The sequence below is a fragment of the Xyrauchen texanus genome, chromosome 16, assembly GCF_025860055.1.
Source record: "Xyrauchen texanus isolate HMW12.3.18 chromosome 16, RBS_HiC_50CHRs, whole genome shotgun sequence".
In the NCBI taxonomy this organism is placed as follows: Eukaryota; Metazoa; Chordata; class Actinopteri; order Cypriniformes; family Catostomidae; genus Xyrauchen; species Xyrauchen texanus.
This window is the reverse complement of record NC_068291.1, coordinates 33,352,134-33,373,819: the sequence shown is the minus strand read 5'-3', so window position 1 is coordinate 33,373,819 and position 21,686 is coordinate 33,352,134. Positions and strand designations below refer to the sequence as shown.

At 37.3% G+C, this 21,686-nt stretch overlaps 1 protein-coding gene across 1 annotated transcript in view; it reads right to left on the bottom strand.

Annotated features, from left to right (window-relative positions):
* Window positions 1-8,325, bottom strand: part of LOC127657107 (endoribonuclease Dicer-like) — a 52,228-nt gene extending 43,903 nt beyond the window's left edge. The window contains exons 1-11 of the mRNA XM_052145758.1: window positions 8,191-8,325; window positions 6,781-6,934; window positions 6,527-6,654; window positions 6,243-6,377; window positions 4,913-5,073; window positions 4,196-4,364; window positions 2,299-2,771; window positions 1,192-1,324; window positions 873-1,115; window positions 633-787; window positions 173-305 (exon numbers count right to left, since the gene is read on the bottom strand). Of these exons, the coding sequence (XP_052001718.1) occupies window positions 173-305; window positions 633-787; window positions 873-1,115; window positions 1,192-1,324; window positions 2,299-2,771; window positions 4,196-4,364; window positions 4,913-5,073; window positions 6,243-6,377; window positions 6,527-6,654; window positions 6,781-6,934; window positions 8,191-8,304 (1,998 nt within the window). The 5' untranslated portion in view covers window positions 8,305-8,325. The remainder of the gene's footprint in view (window positions 1-172; window positions 306-632; window positions 788-872; window positions 1,116-1,191; window positions 1,325-2,298; window positions 2,772-4,195; window positions 4,365-4,912; window positions 5,074-6,242; window positions 6,378-6,526; window positions 6,655-6,780; window positions 6,935-8,190) is intronic.
* Window positions 8,326-21,686: the final 13,361 nt, after the last annotated feature.

Here is a 21,686-nt window from a genome sequence, read left to right as displayed (position 1 = left end):
TTTATTTTCCAAGAAAAAGAGGGACAATTCTAAATGAATTCTGTGGTTATCAACATTATGCCACACGTGCTATTGATTAAGCTTAACTTGTACTGAACTCTTCCTTAAACTCCAAGTCAACCAGACGAAGTGTCATTTTCATAAAAAATTGTATGTTTTGGCCAGCACTTACAGTGACAGGTACTCTGAGTGGAGAGTTGATGGGAAGGAAGAGAGTGGACCGGTAACCTCCAGTCTTCAGCTCCACAGTTTTACACTTAGGAGCAAGATGAGTGAATGGATCACTGGGCAACCGTGCACAATATCTACACAAGATAAAAAACAAATTCAAGAGCCATGGCATGATGGGCCACAAAATGATGCGTTTGTCTAACAACACCGAGCGGTATTGCAAATATAAGATTTTAAAAACAGATTTAAAAACACTCCCCCATCATCCATAGGTCCAAACTCACACCTGACCGGTCGGTATTCTCAAAGAAAGCAATGTTATGACAGCTCAAACAGAGCCACACTTAACCTACAAATGACTTACAGTTGTCTCTATATTAAACTGAAATATGAGAGTCTTATAACTTTAAAAAATTTACATGCTTACAAAAAAATGGTTTGACAAAGGAAAGGGAAATTACCTGTTGACATGTCCAATGGCTGTGTTAATCGTGACACGGGGGCCGGCATCCTCTGAGCGCAGGACGTAAGGAGGGAGAATGTTGTCATCATCGGTTACTGGCTCCATTTCAAAATCACTGCATTCTGCTGACTTTGAGCACTTATTTCTGAGAATCTGAGGTAAAATAACTCTTAGTATTGCTTAACTTTTAAACATACCAAACCACTTTCAGTAAGGAGGTCTCATGAAAACTGCCAACCTTCTCTATGGCCTTGTAGGTCTTGAGGTCCTCTTCAAATGTTTTCGTCCGTTCGCTATCAGCTAGCATGATATAATTGGAGACAGGAGCACGGGCACGACCTTTGGATTGTACATACGACCGGTACTCTGTCGGCAAGTCAAACCGCACAACCAAATTGCACTTTGGAATATCAACCCCTTCCTCCACGATGCTGGTTGCGATGAGCAAGTTGGTTTCATGGGCTCTGAACTTCCTCAGGACCTGGAGAGCAATGGGAATCAATTAAGCTGATCGGATGTGACACAGAAGGCTTCCCATGTCTGCAGAACCCACTCACCTCCTCTTGTTTTCTGAACTCCACCTCCATCTGTTTGTTACGTGGCTGGTTCTTGCCAATACTGTGACCTGTGATGAAATTGCTACTGATGTAGGCCAGCTCTGGGTCTTGCTTACCCGCTTCTTTGATAAGCCTAATGCACAATGAGAGAGAAGCCTGATCTATAAACATTTTTGCAAATCAATCAAAAATCACCTATTACATTTTTGTGAGTGAGCATAAGGCATTGCTATGTGGTTGCTAGGGGATTCTGGTTGGCTGATTGGGAGTTGTAATGGGGGGTTATTTTCTGGCATTAAAGCCAAAAAGTAATTAAAGCCCACCAAGTCTCTATGATATTCTGGTCCCTTCTTCAATTCAAGTTGAATTTGATTGTCTGCCAGGCAAAATTCTTAAAAAGTAATAACATGGGGAGACTGGGTTGCTCAGCGAGTACTGACGCTGACTACCACCCCTGGAGTCACGAGTTCGAATCCAGGGTGTGCCAAGTGACTCCAGCCAGCTATCCTAAGCAACCAAATTGGCCCGGTTGCAAGGAAGGGTAGCGTCACATGGGGTAACCTCCTTGTGGCCACAATTAGTGGTTCTCGCTCTCAATGGGGCACGTGGAAAGTTGTGCATGGATCGCGGAGAGAAGCATGAGCCTCCACATGCTGGGAGTCTCCATGGTGTCATGCACAACGAGCCATGTGATAAGATGTGCAGATTGGTGTTCTCAGAAGTGGAGGCAACTGAGACTTGTCCACCACCACCCGGATTGAGGTGAGTAACCACGCCACCATGAGGACCTACTAAGTAGTGGGAATTGGGCATTCCAAATTGGGAGAAAAGGGGATCAAAAAAAATTATAAAAAAAACTAATAACATACCTCTCCTCAAAAAGCAACAGAATTTCATTTATCATTCATGTTTGTAGAACAAATGATGCAGGATAAGTTATCATCCAAAGTGTAATAAATATGGTTAGAAGTTTGTTTAAATTATTTAAAAAAGCAAAATACTAAATAACTCACTACTACATACCCAATGGGCACTGTTCAGCCTAATCATTGTTGCTGCATTACCACAAAAAATTGTGCTTTATGAAAAAAGACATTGCAAACAAACCTGTTTAGAACAACCGCTGTATATCGCCTTTCCACAAAGATAATTCCACAGAGGATGTTGGTGAAAGGTGAGGGAAAATTCGCCTCAGGTTTCTCCTTTGCCTCTGCCTCTTCATCCTCGTCATCATCCTCAGAATCGCTCCATGAAACATAATTGTCCTGATTGCGATTGTTGTACCACTCCACGCTTTCAAACTGCTGCCGTTCGAAAGGTTTGTACTCGTGGAGAATCTCCAGAAGTCTGATGACCTTGGGAGTGACAAACTTTAGGTCCAGGGAGGCTGGAGAGAAATGCTCCTCACATAAGGCATGAATTTTTCTCAGAATGGTGTCTGTGAAGAGCAGGAATTTGCGGTTCAGCTCCTCCTGTTCATGTTTGATGTATTTCTGCAGCTCCCGCACCATGATTCCTGCAGCTTTATCGGCGCACCATGGACCAAGCACAGTCAACACGGCCCAACAATCATTCAGCACCTTTAGAAGTCACAAAAAATTAGAAAGAAATGTATGAAAAACATCAATAGTGGGCTCTAAAGTGCAAGCATTTCATTTGCAATATACAGCATGTGAATGTGGAAAATTTACATTTTTATGTAAAAATTACGACGGTCTAAAGAATGTCGTAAAATAATTGCCTATACGGATGCAGAAAGACGTCTTCAATAAAATTGTTAATGTGCGCAATATAGAAAATATATTAACAATTAATCTTTTTCATGAATAACAATTTAACAATTTTCATGAATTAAAATTAAGCATTATTGCAATATACAATGCTTAAGAGAAGCTATGTTTCAATCCAAGTTGTGAATTTAATTTATGCAAAAAAACATTATTTCGCAAAAACAATGTTCAAATAAAGCAGTGTTTCCATCCCATGTGTTCAAGAGATCAAAAGTGTCACTTCTGTAGAAATCATAGCCACTGTGTTCAGAGCACACTGACAAAACACTGTAAAATAACTTGTCACACGTCTGGGAGCGACAGCACATCACACACATCTGGGAGCACTATGTGTGTGCGTCCCTCCTTCCTTATGTCTTTGCCATGTGGATCTATATTTTTCAAAAGTGTCAAATAACCTGCCCTTCAGCACAGATCAAGTTTGAAATTGACTGCAAACTATGCAGATTTTCTAGACACCGTTATTTCAGGATGACAAGAACAGCATTTCAGATGCAATGATTGGTCCTCTGGTTAGTCCAGTTATGAACTAAATATTCAGTCACATGACTTTTTTTGACGCACATCTTGTATTCCTTTTCAATTCAATAGGAGTTATATAATTTCTTCTTATCGAATAAAAATGTATCCACATCAAGTGAGCGTATAAATGTTTTTTTGCACATTTATTTTATCCGCATCTTGGTGTTTCAATAGAGCAGTTTTTTGCAATATCCCAAAATGTGCATAAAAATACATGGTTGGAAACCCAGCTAGAGATAGTTAGACCTAAAAATACATTATAATTGTTTAGAATTTCTTGAAAGTTTGATTTAATATATGCAAGCATTGATGAAGTACAAATCTGTTAAGAATTACCAATATAATGCTTGTTTCTGGCAAATGGAAACATAAAGTGTCATCAATATATTTTTTGTTTATTAGAGGCTTATAAAGGCTATCAGTGAGGACTTCTGTTGTTTGGTGCTGCTTGTAAGGTTATTTTGAAAAGGTTTATCAGATAACCTTTATTATGTATAAAGCATCTTTTGATTCTGAATTCTGTAGCAATTACATGTAACAGTCTTTGAAAACTGACCTATGACTGTGCCCCTAAAACGTCAAAAAAAAAAAAGATACCGAAGAGCCCTTACCTAGTTTGAGATCAAACAACCGCAGCAGTAAACAAAATGCTGTAAAGAACTTTGATGACTTATAAATTCTGTAAAGAGAACCTGTTTGGAGATGAAAGTGGGATCTCGTTCTTCTCGATGAGCAGATAAGTTGCAGTCATTAAGAAAATTAAGGGCTTCATCCAGCTCGCCCAGAAGTCTCTCAGAGAGTCCACTTTCATCCTGGTATCGTCCACAGTCCAGCACCACCTCACGAGGCTGGGATGCATACCTGGATGAAAACACACCAGTGAGATCTTTAAACCACAAGCAAAGTCTTCAACATCTAAGGAAAAGCTAATTCACCTAAAAAATTCAGTATTTATTTAAAAGACCCAAAAGTCTCATAAAAATAGTCCAACCGGCTCTGTAGGCATACAATGTGTCAGATTGTCATTTTCAGTTGTAATCTATAAAAGATGCTCGTTCATAGTGGCTTCATAGAACATGTGTTGCTTTTATCGCTAAATAATGCAAGTTCTTATGAACGTGAGCCACCGTGAATGAGCTTTTACCATAACACTCATGATGTGCAATGCTTGAGTTACTATCACCAGACTCTGCATTGAAAAGACAAACCATACATTTTCATAAAATGTTTTCCTTTTGTGTTACAAATAAGAAATTCTAACGGGTTTGGAAGGACTTGAGGATTGGTAAATTATGACAGTACTTCCATTATGAGTGAATTAAGATGCATTTAATTTCAACGTTGTTGCATACATCACAAAGTTAGTTTTACAGGAAATACAGCAGAAATGCAGGAAAGCAGAAATGTACCTATCCAGCACCACAAGGTCAGTGGCAGTTTCTGCATTGCTCTGCAGAATCTTCTCTAGGTTCTGAATCTTTTCCTCCAGGTCACATGGGTCACATTTGCCATTTAAAATGGAAGCAGTCAGACCAAGAATACGGGGACAGCCAGGGCAACCCTCACAAATCTGCCAAGACAGCCAAGGACAAAAAGGCTTAATAATCTTTATTTTAAAACAACAAACCAATTTTCTGCGACACAAACACTGTTTAAAGAAAATATATTGTATTTCTTTGCACAGGTATCACATTCACAGGACATCATGTTAAACACACATGAAATGTGATCACTATATTGCTAAGTCACAAAAAGAATGATGCAGACTGATTGAAAACGCTCTGAATTTCACAGAATGAAAGCTGCAGAACGACCTCTGACTACTAGCTTATTATACCTGGTTATTATATTTCTATTGGCGGGTCGGAGCAGACATATTTTATTATGCCTTCACGCAGCATTTGGCATTGAGCCACCATGATTTGACAGAATTGCACCCCCTACACTGTTTGAATAGAGAATTGCTTTGGAATCAAAATGTGATTCCCTAAAACAAAATTGAATTCAAGGCCAAAATGTCATACTCCTAACTGTCAGGTTCATGGCCTGCATTTCTTTTGTAAATTTCTCACTATGGAAGAGCATACTGAAATTCAATCGTGACTCTCTCCTAAGGAAATATCAAATATGCAGTGAAGTTAAAACATCTGCGCTCACCTAATCTTTGGACATAAAGGGAGAGTTCACACAAATATGAAAATTATGGCATCATTTATTCACCCTCTTTTCATTCTTATCCTGTATGAATTTGTTTTAAGTGAAGAAAAAAAAGATAGACTCAGTCACCATTCACTGAATCTTTTTTTACCCATGTAATCAAAGTGAATGGTGACTAGGGCTAACATTCTGCATTATACTTCCTTTTGCATTCCACAGAAGAAGAAAAAAAAAATAATACGGGTTTGAAACAATATGAGGTTAGAAAATGGTGAGTAAATAATTACAGAATTAAAATGTTTGGGTGAACTAGGCCTTTATATGTATATCTTTAATGTTGCCTATACACTGGAACATCAGTCACAATTTGTATCCTTTAAAATAAAACCCTCCAGGTAAGAATACATTTCAGGCCAGCAACATGACTAAATGCATGGCCTTTAATACCAGACTGATAGATTGACACCTCTTTATCATTTTGTTGGAATGACAGTTAGATGAGGCTTTCATCATCCCTCCCTTTACACTGACAGATGCGATTTCACAGTCGCCATTCAAAGTTGTAACAAACTGCAATTTCACCTTCATTATTTCCCGATAAGGATGGTCCGTGATTGCAAGGTGGCATTCGTCAAAAACCAGCAGGTTGATTTTTGATAGTGGCAAGACTCTATTTTTCAACACATGCAGGAAGATGTGGCACGTCATCACCAGAACCTAAAAGAACAGACATTATGGAAAAGAGAGAGGGATGAGAGAATGTTACAGAGGGGAGATTGCACGATGACATCTAATTGACACATTCAGCAATAGACACGATCATTATAATAAATTCAGCAGCACGTTAAAAGCGTGTATAATCACACCTGATTCCCCATCATCTCTCTGTTCCACATCTCCTCGGGCCATGATGTCATCTCTTCTGACATGTAGTCGCCTACCTGGAGATCGGAGTGGGTTCTTATAGTAGATGCTTGCTGAACCACAGATGATGCTTTGATCCAAAAAAGACAAACACACAAATAGATCACACAAATCAACATTTAGCAAGACAGTCATGTTTTAAATTGGTTTCTTTACAGCATGCTGAAATTGTGTGGCACTGTAAACATTTTCTCACCTGCATTCACCAGGAAAACTGTTCTCTTTTCATCCTCTCCACGGATTTGGTGGGAGAGTTCTTTGATTAGGAGTACTGCGATAAAGGTCTTCCCTGAGCCAGTATTTAAGCAGACTATAGTATTGTGTTCAAGAGCTGCTTCAAGAAGTTCAACCTGGTAGGAAAATAAAATTGGATATAAATATTAACATGTAAATGTTTGCTTTAACCCTTTTACTGTCTTCATTACAGGCACACACTCTCAGAATCCCTGGTCAAATTTGACCGGATATAGTAATCATGTATTTATTTATTTGTTTAATTTTTTTTTTTATAAATGTAATAGAACTAACATCACTAAAGTAATAACACTAAACTTGGTATTTAGACCTAATTTACCTCTAAATCACTGAATTACACCATTTATTTTCATATAAAACACACATTTTATATTACTTTCACTTAATTAAAAACATACACTTCATTGAAAAAATTAATTATTTATATATATATATATATCAAAAACTGTCATGCATTTGGAGCATCTGCTGAGAAAAAAATATATACATTTACATGAAATTACAATTATAACCAGTAGATGGCTGCAGCGATCCACACATGCTGCCAAGTAAATGTAGACCAATGTTGTAACGTAGTTAATCTCTCGAAATTAAGTTATGAATTTGGATATATATTTAGATATTATCAAAGACAATTATTCTTCAAAGTTTAGCTTTTTTTCAGTCAACCTTGACAAAGGTGTTACAAAGATAAGACTTTGAGCAAGCATTTAGTTACAAACCATTTATTTTGTAAACGCAAAAATTATATTTAAATGTAGTCGGTGACGTAAATGAAGTAACAACAATTCTAAGAAAACGAACAGCAAGATAATGAACAGCAATAAACAAATTATTCATAAAAAAACAGTAATAAACTAAAGAATAATAAAAGCTTAAGTGTAATAAAGTTTTAAAGTCTTGAAAATCACACAGACACATAGAATCTAGTCCCCTATTTTGTGTGTGTTCAGATGACAAATGTAAGTAAAGTTTGTTCTCAAAGCTATCGCATGGCTTCAGAAGCCTTGTTGTTATACAGTGCAAAAGTCATCTGGACTACTGTCATGGTACATATATGGTGCTTTTTTATGGTTCTTCATTTTTGGAGCTTCATTGTATGGTAACAAGCAGCAATGAACATTCGTAAAATATCTTTTGTGTTTCACAGAAGCAAGCAAGTCAATGAGGTTTGTAATGGCATGAGGGTGAGTAAATTATGACTACTTTCAAGATTTTTGGGTGAAATATGCCTTTAATTGAAGATACATTTTTTTATAAATAAATAAAATCAAGCTGTTAAAAAACAATCAATTGGCTAGGAAGAACAAAAAAGTAATCTCCTAACCCAAAAATGATTCAAAAGACTTGCCTGATATTTCCTTGGTGTGTATATGCTGTCATGGATAGCTTCCTGCTGCCATGGTAGACCGAAGAAGGGCCCCATGTGTGAGGAGGCAGGGGTCACCAGCTGTAGTCCAGCCATGCTTAGAGACTGATAAGCAGGGGACCTTCAGTCATCCAGTGTTTATCTCATTGCATCATGGCCTTAGAAATCTCACTGTAAGTGGACTTTGTAAGTTTGGTGGTATTTTGCGCTAATATGCTACAAGGTGTAATGCACAAGCAATTTATTTTTCAGGTCTGTTTAGCGGTTTGTTTCTGATTATGTGTCTACTCACAGCATGTACGTTTCCCTCTTTGCTGTGTGACCAGGCCACATTTATTCTGGGGGTCATTATCAGCACTCTTGAAATCAGCTCATTCTTTTTCCCCTAAAGTAACTCTGCTAGATGGAAAAACAGAAACAACAGAGAACACTCACAACTGGAAAAAAAAAAATAAAGACTTTTGTGAGCAAACAGGTCTACAAATATTCAGATTACTCTGAACATCATGTTGTAATATCTATCTGTCTATAAAATGCCAGAATAACTGCATACATGTAACAGCTAAATCAAAAAGATCCTAACAAAGTTTGAGAACTTAATCACAGAAACAGGGAATTAGAATTTAAATAAAAATACATTAAAAACAGGAGATGTGCAGTATCCGGGAAGCTAAACTGTTTGCTAATCGTCCAAGCAATCAGTTTATCCAATTCTGATATTGGCAAAATGGCCAAATATCTCGAAAACTACAACTATCCTATCACAGTAATCATATTCTCTGGCTTGTAAAAATTAACGTTACAGGACAACACAAAATTTGTATTCAGTTATACACATTTACAAAATGAACTATCTTTTACTAGATAATAGGGATGTCGATTTAACGCGTTAATTCAGTGCGATTCATTTTACAAAAAATAACGTGTTAAAAAAAATTACGCAATTAATCGCAATGCCCTTGGACCATAATAAGGATGATTACTAAGAAATGCAAGCTTGTAGTACCACCTGTTTACTCCAGAGGGCAATAAGTGAGCTGTATGGCAACACACAGTTTATACAGTGAAGAAAACACTTCAGTAGACAGAACAACACAAACATGCGTTACGTTCTTGCGTTCAAAACCCTTGAAGGAGCGCAAATGCGAACTAAGGAATCACAATATGTGTTTAAAGATTGAGTATTAAACTATATTTATCTTGACACAGTGACCTAAACATTTTATGTTTATTACGCAACGCACCCCGAGATGCAACACAAGCATGTCTGACACAGGTGTACATTGACGGGTCATTAAACAAGCCCTCATAATAAATCTTGAACTCATTGACAAATTAACTTGTGAAATGGATAGCTGTGAACTGTATGGCAATGATTGGCTCAAAATATATGTATGAATGAACCTGTTGTTGTCCATTTTTTCAGCTCTGTCCAACAACAAAACACTTGAACGTGACGTACTAGTAATTACCACTTTAGAAGTGGGAAGTAGGTTAATTCCAGTAGCACATGAAGGCAGAATTACAGTACAGATTTTTTTTTACCCAACAACACTGGACATTTAAACTGATTCATTTGAAACAATTCGTATTTTACACTTGACCATATAGAAATAATCACAGTACCTTAAAGCGGCAGATGGAAAAGGGGGCTCGAGTCACAGCCTGAGATAATATTCTTTCAATGCTCTGAAAATGAAGAGAGAGAAAATATAGCTTGTGATAATGGACATATCTCTGGCAAGTAGAGGATGGCTGAATCTGGATGACAACTGGCTTGTCAACACATTTTTGCCACTCAAGATGTAGCCCACACTTTCCTCCTAACCACTGCCGTTCAACACAGCTGCAACAAATCACCACAAGTCATTTCAGCTCAAGTAACACAAGGCTTCATTTTCAGTGAGCGAACACATTTGCTCTTGGTTAAAATCTGCTCTCAGACTCCATGTTCGGGTTCATGCATCTCTAATGGAACCACATAGGTTATTTACTTTCAGATTTTTAAAACACTAGTTTCGATGAATGAAAAATTTGTAAATGCCTGACTGAAAAACAGCTGGCCAGTTCATGGCTGCCTGGTTCCAGATTATGAATTTACTAGTGTTGAAAATCAAGGCCAAGAACCACTTATTATGAACCAATGGGTACTTTTAGTTCATTAGTGAGGGCAACAACCTTGCAAAAATAGTTTCTAGGGTGGCCGGTATGACCAAAATCTCAAATCATGGTATGCATCATTTTATATTTCGGTATAAATATAAGCAACAACATAGTTATTTTTGCTGGAATTCAAAAAAACTAATTGTATATAAAATTCTTTAGGCAATTTTTTTTTTTTAATTCAGTGAATTGAATACTTTACAAATGAAAGGGAGTACATCAAATTTATTTATTTTTCAACAATTCACGATTAGATTTTTCAACCTTTAAATGTACTCGATTAATATGTAACTCAAATTGGATTAAAAAAATAAGTTCTTTATTACAATACAAGGCAACCTGGTTAGCGAAATATTTTATTTTCATTTTAGAAAATATAGGTGCAAGAAAGATTTGCAAAAAACAAAATGCACCACACTGGAAGTTGGCAAAATAGTGTAAATGTAAAATGAATTATAATCTAATTCATTAAAAATAACTCAGATGTTCAGAAATAATATTGTACCATAAGAAAACAGTTAAAAACTTCTTAGCCAATGTAAGTAATTTTATCTAAACCAAGTCAATCTAGAGAGTTATTTAGAAATCAATATAAAGAAACCATAAAATGTATAGAAAGTACTGAAGCTTACTCATTGTACGTCAAACAATTTGTATGTATAATCATAAACCCCTGCAGATATCCAGACATCAGAACATTTTCAGTGTAGACAATTTTTCATTCACATGCAACGCAGAGGCCACTTATGGTCTTAAGCTGGTATACAGCCGTGGCCAAAAGTATTGGCAGTGAAATAAATTTTGTGTTTTGCTAAGATTGCTGCTTCAGTATTTGTAGATTATTTTTCACATGTTTCTATGGTATACTAGAAAACAATGATAAGCATTTCATAAGTTTTAAAGGCTTTTATTGGAAAAAACATTCAATATATGCAAAGAGTCAATGTATCCAAAATGTCAATGTAATAATCTCCGAGCCACTCCATTATCACTCTTGCCTTGTGACCTTGTGCTCCATCATGCTGGAAAATGCATGGATCATCACCAAATTGCTCCTGAATCGTTTGGAGAAGTTGCTCTTGCAGGAGATTTTGATACCATTCTTTATTCATGGCAGTGTTTTTGGGCAGAACTGTGAGAGAACCCACTCCCTTGGATGAAAATAAAACCCCACACATGGATGGTCTCAGGATGCTTCACTGCTGGCACGACACAGAACTCATGGTAGCGTTCACCTGTTCTTCTCCGGACTATACATTTTCAAGATGTCCCAAACATCAGAAGGGGGCTTCATCAGAGAAAATAACTTTGCACCAGTCTTCTGCTGCCCAATCCTTGTACTTCCAACAGAATTTCAGTCTGTCCTTGATGTTTTTCTTGGAGAGAAGTGGCTTCTTTGCTGCCCTTCTTGATACCAGACCATTGTCCAAAAGTCTTCGCCTCACTGTGCGTACAGATGCACGCACACCAACCTGCTGCCAATATTGAGCAAGCTCTGCACTGGTGGCACGATTCCATAGCTGACTCCTCAGGAGGAGATGGTTCTGGCACTTGCTGGACACTCTGGGATGTCCTGAAGCCTTCTTCACTGCAGTTGAACCTCTCTCCTTGAAATTCTTGTTGATCTGGTAAATGGTTCTTTCAGGTGCAATATTCTTTGCAGCAATTTCCTTGCATGTGAGGCCATTTTGATGCAAAGTGATAATGGCTGCACGTCTTTCTTTAGAGGTAACCATTTCTAACAAGAACACAATGATTGGAAGCACTTCTTCTCTCCTTTTATAGCAAACAGTCTGCTCTTATAATCCAATCAGAATGATAGAGTGATTTCGCCTGACTAGTACTCCTTCACACTTTTCCAGGTGCTGCTGATATGATTAGTGAAATGTTGTTGGCTAGAAATTTGTTTTTTTTTGTGATAAAGTAAATTTATTTGGCCAATTAAGCTTTTTGCAATTATTTAAAATGCATCTGATCACTCTGCACAATAATCTAGAAACAATGTGAATCAGCACCACAACAACTGAAGCAGAAAACTTTGCGAAACACAAAATTTATGTTACTGCCAATACTTTTGGCCACAGCTGTATACATGCATAATACATTGAACCAAAATGGATTGAACCATTCCTCGCCATGCTCAGAACCGTTTGGCCTGATGGTGGAAAAGTGGCTAAAGATGTTACTTGGAAACTGTGAACAACAAACTTCATCCTCATCTTGACTTGTTTTGGACATGTCATACTTTGTATTCTCACATTCCTCCATGCTTTTAAATCCATCTAATGTGCAAATAATGTAAAGCAATGCTGGCCACCTATAACCATACAAATATATTGACCACAAAACAAACCGTATAGTAGAATCTCTAATAGTAGGATGTACAGCATTTGTACCATCACATTACACATCCCTTACTATAGTAGTGTAACTATTATAATACATAACAATAAAAGATGATCTTCTAATTGTGTAAGAATCTTTAGAAATGACACAAATACTGAAATCTTCTATTTTTGTTTTGTACACCGTGTTGGATAATTGTAACTATAGTATTTTGGTGGAACCTATAATTACTCCTATAAATTGTATAAGGACAGTAGCCTTCATACCTATTAAATCAAGTTATGATCATCAGCTACTTTCAAGGTTGCTTTAATGCAAAGCAGGCAGGCCTTATTTTATCAGAGCAAAATGACTAATCAAACAAATCGGTGTAGACTTCTAGACCTCCTGCTGACCTCCAGCCGCACTATAGGCATATTAACAGCAGGCCAGACTGACTGCATACCGCAGACACAGTCGAGTTTTAGAACATGACCTACATTACCATGTGAATGAATCTGAGTGAAGCAGCAGCAATAATACTGTGAAGACTGATTGTTCACAACTAAGATTCTATCCAAGATAAAACAGCTAATTGCTACACCTTTTGCAAAAAACTTGAACTTGAAATGAGATTGTTTGTGCGCTGTGGAACAACAACCCATGCAAAAATATTGCAATAAACCCTTAACCAAAAACACCCTTGTGTTTTTCCAAACTGATATGACTTTCTTTCATATATATATATATATATATATATATATATATAAATATGTGTGTATATATACGAAATATCTAAATTTATAATTTTTTTCAATTTTGTGAAACTTGGGTTTGAAATAGGAGTGGGGAAAATAAAGATTCCGTTACAAATTGCGATTAGAGACTTTTTTTTCTCTTAGAGAGAGATTTTTTTTATTTTCTCCCTGATGAAAAATCTATTTAATTTAAATTAAATTAAATAATACAATGTTAGCTTAATATGCTACTTCAATGATAGATATACTTTAGATGTAGGAAGCTACACTGCCTGGCCAAAAAAAAAAGTCACCATATGGATTTAAATAAGCAGATCCTTAAGAGCCCATGATTGGATCATCATTGCAGTGATTAATATGCTTCAGCTGGCAACAATTCTTTTAACCCTAACTGATGCAGTGTGTAGCTTCTCATTTCTTAAACAACCATGTTGGAAGACGTATTCCGTGGTCGAAAAGATGTTACTGCGTTTCAGAAGGGGTAAATTATTGGCCTGCATCAAGCAAAGAAAACAAACAAGAAGATTGCTGAAATCACTGGAATTGGGTTAAGAAATGTCCAAAGCATTATTAAAACCTGGAAGGATAGAGGTGAACCATCAGCTTCGCAGAAGAAATGTGGTCGGAAAAATCATTAGGCCTGTCGCGATAACTAAATATCCATACGATTGCGGTTATTTGAGACAACCGCGATTATAGGGCATTCAAATTTCAATCACATTTGAATGCCCAATGAAGGGAATTTTATACTGTATAAATGTCATGAAGGGCACGTTTGTGTATCATTCAATTGAACTCAAGAGTTCGTGAGTCACTGAGCTGCACCGCGGAGGTTGACCTGCTCTTGTCCTGAAGAGCATGTGAAGCTCTCAGATACACGCTCTGTGGCTCGTAGCAAACTCCCACGAAAATATAAACGAACAAGTATAAACTTTGATAGTAAATGCAAAGCACTCTGGTTTCACTTTAAACAATCATGTAATGCAAATGTTCCTGGTTCATACATGCTGTGTTAATGACACGCAGTGACAAGGAGTACACACAGACTTACTCTATTATGTGGAGTGATAAAATGATGAAACTAAATCTCAAAGGATTTGCTTCATGACAAATAAGGGCTCATGGGTTTAATCAGAACATTAAAATAACATGTGAAAGTGAAGAAATTAGGAAAGAAATGTTTTACTATTGCATAATTGGCCTCAACAATTCCACATTGATCAAGAAAGCGCAGCAGCGTCTGCACTTCCTTAGGAACTCATCTATCTCGCCAGATGCACTATTGAAAGCTTCTTTTTTTTCCTTTTCCTCCCCAATTTGGAATGCCCAATTCTCAATGCACTCCAAGTACTTGTGGTGACGTAATGACTCGCCTCAAAACGTGGCTTGAGCGCTTTACCGTTGAGACATAGCATGTGTGGAGGCTTCACGCCACCCACCGCGGCATCCACGCACAACTCACCACGCATCCCACCGAGAGCGAACCACATTATAGTGACCATGAGGAGGTTACCCCATGTGACTACCCTCCCTAGCAACCGGGCCAATTTGGTTGCTTAGGAGACCTGGCTGAAGTCAATCAGCATGCCCTGGGATTCGAATTCGTGAACTCCAGGGGTGGTAGTCAGCGTTAATACTCGCAATACTGCATGGTAACTGCACTTCTTTAGACCACTTAATTTTATTTATGGTTTAACACAGAGATTAAACTTTTAACCCATGATTAAAACGTTCACCTGCAACTAATTTTATCCGCCATGATGGATTCTGAACTTAGCTGTAGATCGTTAGTACCCAGGGCCGATCAAGGAGGTTGTACAAGTACAATGTTACAAGCTTTAAAATATGGCATCATAATTTAAGGAAAAAGACTGCACAGGTCTCAGATCGTCTGCCTCCCCTTGTCAGTGACAGAAAAGAACAGCCCAGGCTTCCGACAGAAATGAGTATAAGAATGGAGCAGAGCAATAACGATCACCTGTTGCTTGTAACCGTTCTCGTTAAATGCCGAAATTAGTTCAAGAGAGTTCTCCTCTTGCTTTTTCTCGAGAGACCCGTCTCTGACCCGTGTCCCTGCATGTAAAGGATTGGGAAGCAGGTAATCGAGCCGCTACCACGACAAGCCGCAGTACTCGCAAACACAGATTTGAAAGTACGCATCGTGGTCAACGGCCCAGGACCATAATAAATGTCTTTCAAAGGGCTGATGAAACGCCCCCCATTTGTTTCCCTAGTCATTCATATTTAATTTCAAGAGAGTTTTTTATTTAAACTACCTCAACTGCAAATTAAAGTTAATACCTAACTGAGATTTAAATCAGAGTATAAAGTATTGGAGCAACAGGATTATAGTTAATCCAGATTTACTGTGAAATTTTATTCGGGATCAAATTGAATGTTAAAATGTAACCATGATTATTTTTTACATTTGGTGCAACATTGGTGCAACATGATTTATAAGATTAACCTTGATTTAATCTAAATTTAAGATTAATCCTTGTTGGTGTAACCCACCCCATGTGGTCTGATGAGTCCAGATTTATTCCATTTTAAAGCAATGGGCACATCAGGGTAAGAAGGGAAGTGCATGAAGCAATGCACTGTTATGCATAGTGCACATTGTGCAAGCCTCTGGAGGCAGCGTTATGATCTGGGGTTGCTTCAATTGGTCAGGTCAAGGCTCAGCAATGTTTTGCGGCAATAAAATTACCTGGTTATCCCATCAATGGATTTTTCCAGGATGGCAATGCCAAGATTCATCAGACTCAAATTGTGAAAAAGTGGTTCAGGGAGCATGAGGAATCATTTTCACACATGAATTGGCCACCACAGAGTCCCGACCTTAACTCCATTGAAAGTCTTTAGGATGTGCTTGAGAATACTTGACGTAGTGGTTCAACTCTTCTGTCATCAATATAAGAACTCGGACAAACATTAATGCAACTCTGGAATTAAATAAATGTTGTGACGTAGGTAAGGTTGTCAAAACAATGCCACGATGAATGTGAATGAGAATGATTTATTTCAGCTTTTATTTCTTTCATCACATTCCCAGTGGGTCAGAAGTTTACATCATACACTTTGCTAGTATTTGGTAGCATTGCCTTTAAATTATTTAACTTGGGTCAAATGTTTTGGGTAGCCTTCCACAAGCTTCTCACAATAAATTGCTGGAATTTTGGCCCATTCCTCCAGACAGAACTGGTGAAACGAAGTCAGGTTTGTAGGCCTCCTTGATCACACACGCTTTTTTTTTTTTTACTTCCTGGCTGATGTCTTGAGATTTTTCTTCAATATAGCCACATGATTTTCCTTCCTCACGATGCCATCTATTTTTTTAATGTGCACCAGTTTGTCCTGCAGCAAAGCAAACCCACAACATGCTGCTGCCACCCCAATGCTTCATGGTTGGGATGGCATTCTTCAGCTTGCAGCCTCACTCTTTTTCCACCAAACATAATGATGATCATTATGGCCAAAAAGTTAGATTTTTGTTTCATCAGATGACATTTCTTCAAAAAGTAAATCTTCGTCCTCATGTGCACTTGCAAACTGTAGTCTGGCTTTGTTATGGCAGTTTTGGTGCAGTGGTTTCATCCTTGCTGAGCATCCTTTCAGGTTATGTCGATATAGGACTCGTTTTACTATGGATATACATACTTGTCTACCTGTTTCTTCCAGCATCTTCACAAGTTCCTTTGCTTTTGTTCCGGGATTGATTTGCACTTTTCGTACCAAACTACTTTCATCTCTAGGAAACAGAATGCGCCTCCTTCCTGAGCAGTATGATAGCTGCGTGGTCTCATGGTGTTTATACTTGTGTACTATTGTTTGTACAGACGAACGTGGTACCATCAGATGTTTGGAAATTGCTCCCAAGGATGATTTTTTTCTGAGGTCTTGGCTCATTTCTTTTGATTTTCCCTTGGTGTCAAGCAAAGAGGCACGGAGTTTGAAACTAGGCCTTAAAATACAACCACAGGTACACCTCCAATTGACTCAAATTAGCATCAGAAGCTAATTGCTTAAAGGCTTGACCTAATTTTCTGGAATTTTCCAAGCAGCTTAAAGGCACAAGTTTGTGTATCTAAACTTCTGGCCCACTGAAATTGTGATATAGTCAATTAAATGTGAAACAATCTGTCTGTTAACAATTGCTGGAAAAATCACTTGTGTCATGCGCAAAGAAGCTGTACTAAACTACTTGCCAAAACTATAGTTTGCCAATATGAAATCTGTGGAGTGGTTAAAAAATTTGTTTTAAAGACTTCAACCTAAGTGTATGTAAACTTCTGACTTCAACAGTACCTGAAGAAGGTTTTTTTTAGAGGTCACACTGGTGCGACTACAGAGTTTGCCAACACTCGTTGATTATGCGCGCGCATCCGTTTTCTGTTTCGTATGAGAAAACGGTAACGTAACGCTACTAGTCACTACACGGAACAATTATTAGCAGGTGTCATGATCACAAAACCGGCTCAATTAACAGAGCAGTGTGAGCAGCACAGAGCAGTCTCACCCACGCAGCACAAATCATATAAACAGCACTGCAAAATGCGTAGCATGAGACGTGGAACTCTTTTGAATTTGGCTGTGGAAAAACTTTTTTCCTTTTTCCCTTCTTAAAAAATTAACAAGGCTAGAGACCAAGCCGCTCCTTGGTGTGGCTAAAATTTGAACAGCCTCCGGAGTCATAGGTGGGCGCCGCCGGCAGACGCCAAGCAGCACGGCGGTGTGCGTACATTCATAGAAAACAATTGTTTCGAATTTTAGAATGCTCCAGGATAGTTCACCCAAAAATGAAAATTGTCTCATCATTTACTCCACCTCATGCCATCCAGGATGTGTAAGACTTAATTAATTTTACAGAACACAAAGATATTTAGAAAAATATCTCAGCTCTTTTGGTGGTGAAAGCTATATCTTCAGGAGTGATATGACAAGTTTGGGTAAAAAAACATATATAGTCCCTTTTTGCCATAAATCTCCACTTTCACTTTTACTTTTAAAATGTGAAAGAATGTGAAGTTGGGGATTTATAGTAAAAATCTATTTAAATATTGATCTGTTTTTTTATCGTATTCCCATCATATCACTTCAGATGATGTAGATTTAACCACTGGGATCGTGTGGATTACTTTTTTGCTGCGTTTATGTGATTTTCACTTCATTTTTCATTTATTTATTTATAAAGCACAAATAAACACAACAGAAGTTGACCACTGTGCTGTACAAATGAAGAAGTATAAAACAAACCACACACAATACAGTAACAGACAATAAAACACTAGGTTAGGGTTTAGCGAAACCAAAGTTATGAATGAAATGCAAGAGTTAAAAGATAAGCCTGTAGCTTAGATTTAAAATCATGTACAGACGTTGCAGACCTCACAGATAAAGGAAGACTGTTCCATATCCTAGGACCGGCCACTGAAAACGCACGATCACCTCGCAACTTCAATCTTGATCTGGGATATGACAGTATAATGCTGTCTGAGGATCGCAAGCCTCTTGTTGACTTTTTTACACTTACAAGATCTGACAGATAGGATGGTGCCAGACCAGTTAAAGCCTTAAAAACTAGCAGCAAAATTTTAAATTCAACTCTATAACACACTGGCAACCAATTTAAAGACAATAATATCAGAGTAATGTGTTCTCGTCTACGAACCCCAGTTAAAAACCTGGCTGCGGCATTTTGGACCATCTGAAGCCGTGACATGGAGGATTGGGGTAATCCAATATATAGTGAATTACAGTAGTCCAAACGAGATAAAACAAAAGCATGTGTGACAGTTTTAAGATCATTAAACGATAGAAAAGTTTTAACTTTGGACAGAAGTTTAAGATGGAAAAAACAAGACTTTACTACAGAATTTATTTGTTGGTCAAACTTGAGAGATAAATCAAAAAGAACTCCCAAATTTTTCACAGTGGGTTTGATATAAGAGTTTAAATAATCGTAATCAGTATTTGGGTTTGCTTTTCCCACAGAGGGGCCAAAAACAATTGCTTCAGTCTTACTCTCATTTAAGTGCAAGAAATTCAAGGACATCCAAGATCGTACATCAGTTAAACAGGCAAGCAAAGTTTCTAGGCCTTGCTTGTCATTATGTTTCAAAGGGAGATAGATTTGGGTGTCATCTGCATAAAAATGAAAAGACACTCCATGCTTCCTAAAAATTGAGCCTAGTGGTAGCATGTATAGTGAAAATAAAATGGGAGCCAGAATAGACCCTTGAGGAACACCACAGTTAACTCGTGCTACAGATGATACAGCGCGACCAATACCCACTGAAAAGGTTCTATTACTAAGGTAAGATCGGAACCAACTAAGGGCAGTTCCTTGAATGCCCACACACTTTTCAAGACGCGATAAGAGAATGTCATGATCAACTGTATCAAATGCCGCACTCAAATCTAATAGCACCAAAATTGCTGAGTTCCCAGAGTCAACGAATAATAAAATATCATTTAAAACTCTTAGAAGTGCTGACTCAGTACTATGTTTTTTCCTAAAACCAGATTGGAATTTTTCTGCAATATTGTTTGTTTCCAGAAAGCTCTGCAATTGCACAGATACAGCATTCTCTAAGATTTTTGCAATGAAAGGTAAATTTGAGATTGGCCTAAAATGTGATAAGATAGTTGTATCCAGACCTGGCTTTTTCAACAATGGTTTCACCATAGCATGTTTGCAAAAGGATGGAACAATCCCAGAAAGAATGCTCTTATTTATAATTGTTAGAATCCAATCCCCAACACAATCGACACGATTTTGGAGCTTGAAAGTTCTGGTCACCATTCACTTGCATTGTAAGGACCAAAAGAGCTTAGATATTATTCTAAAAATCTTTATTTGTGTCCAGTAGAACAAAGAAAGTCATACACATCTGAGATGGCATGAGGGGGAGTAAATAATGAGAATTTCCATGTTTGAGTAAACTACCCATTCAACTGCATAACAGACACCCTAAACAACAAATCAATAGCACCTGATTCATCAGAGTCTGATCATTATAATCTTCAAATGATAATTCATGCAGATCAGTTCAGGCCTCAATGGGACCTTGGCCTTGAATAGAGCCAGCAACACAACATTGAATTCATCCCAATTTAAAACAGATTAATGTTGGTCACAATACCACTAATAATAAATATAACTGTTTAACCTTGAATAACTACAACGTGTATTCATGCATTTCCTTAATAATTAGTGATTTGTGTTACAGCAAAACTCAAAGACAGTAAACAGACCATAGATATGAATTTCTCACTGGAGCAGTTTAAGAGCTTGTTATGAATAGATTTTTCTTATTTTTGAATCTATCTCTGCGGTGTGTGATGCTTTCATTGTTTTTACTGGTGTTCAGTATTTCACAATGGCATTTTGATATTGACAACAGAACTATTAATAACTGTTTCATTATTGTTGAACTTGGGTCTGTTCAAGTGTAACTGTTTACGTCACTTGGAATTTCGCAAGTGGAATTGCGAATTCTTTTTATTAATTTTTATTAGGGCTGTCAATCAATTACAATTTTTAATCGAATTAATGACATGGTGTCCCGATTAATTAATCGTGATTAATCGCATATACAAATATTTGCTGAGAAAGCCCATCATATAACAATAATTCAATAAATAATGATTATACATATTTATATCAATATATAATTATACATAGTTATCTTTTAAATATTAAAAAATTCTATATATATAAAACAAAAAATATTCTGATAATTAAAATGCATTGCATTCCTGTAGCAGAAGAGTTAATCATTGATAAGACCATACAAAAAGCAGCTTTAGAATACAATGTATTGTTTACTACCATATTATTGATCATAAGTCAATCATTGGCACACAGTTCACAGAAATCCATTTCACAAGTGAATTTGTAAATCAGTTTGAGATTTATTATGAGGGCTTGTTTAAGGACCCAGTCAATTTACACCTACGTCAGACATGCTTGTGTAGTGTCTCGGGTGCGTCGCATCATAAACATAAACTTTTAGGTCACTGTGTCAAGTTAAATATAGTTTAATACTCAAAATTTAAACACATCTTGAGATCCCTTAGTTCGGATTTGTGCTCCATCAAGTGTTTTGAACTCAAGAACGTAACGCATGTTTGTGTTGTTCTGCCTACTGAAGTGTTTTCTTCACTGTATAAACTTTGCATTGCTCATAGAGCTGAAATTTCACTTACTGCCCTCTGGAGTAAACAGGT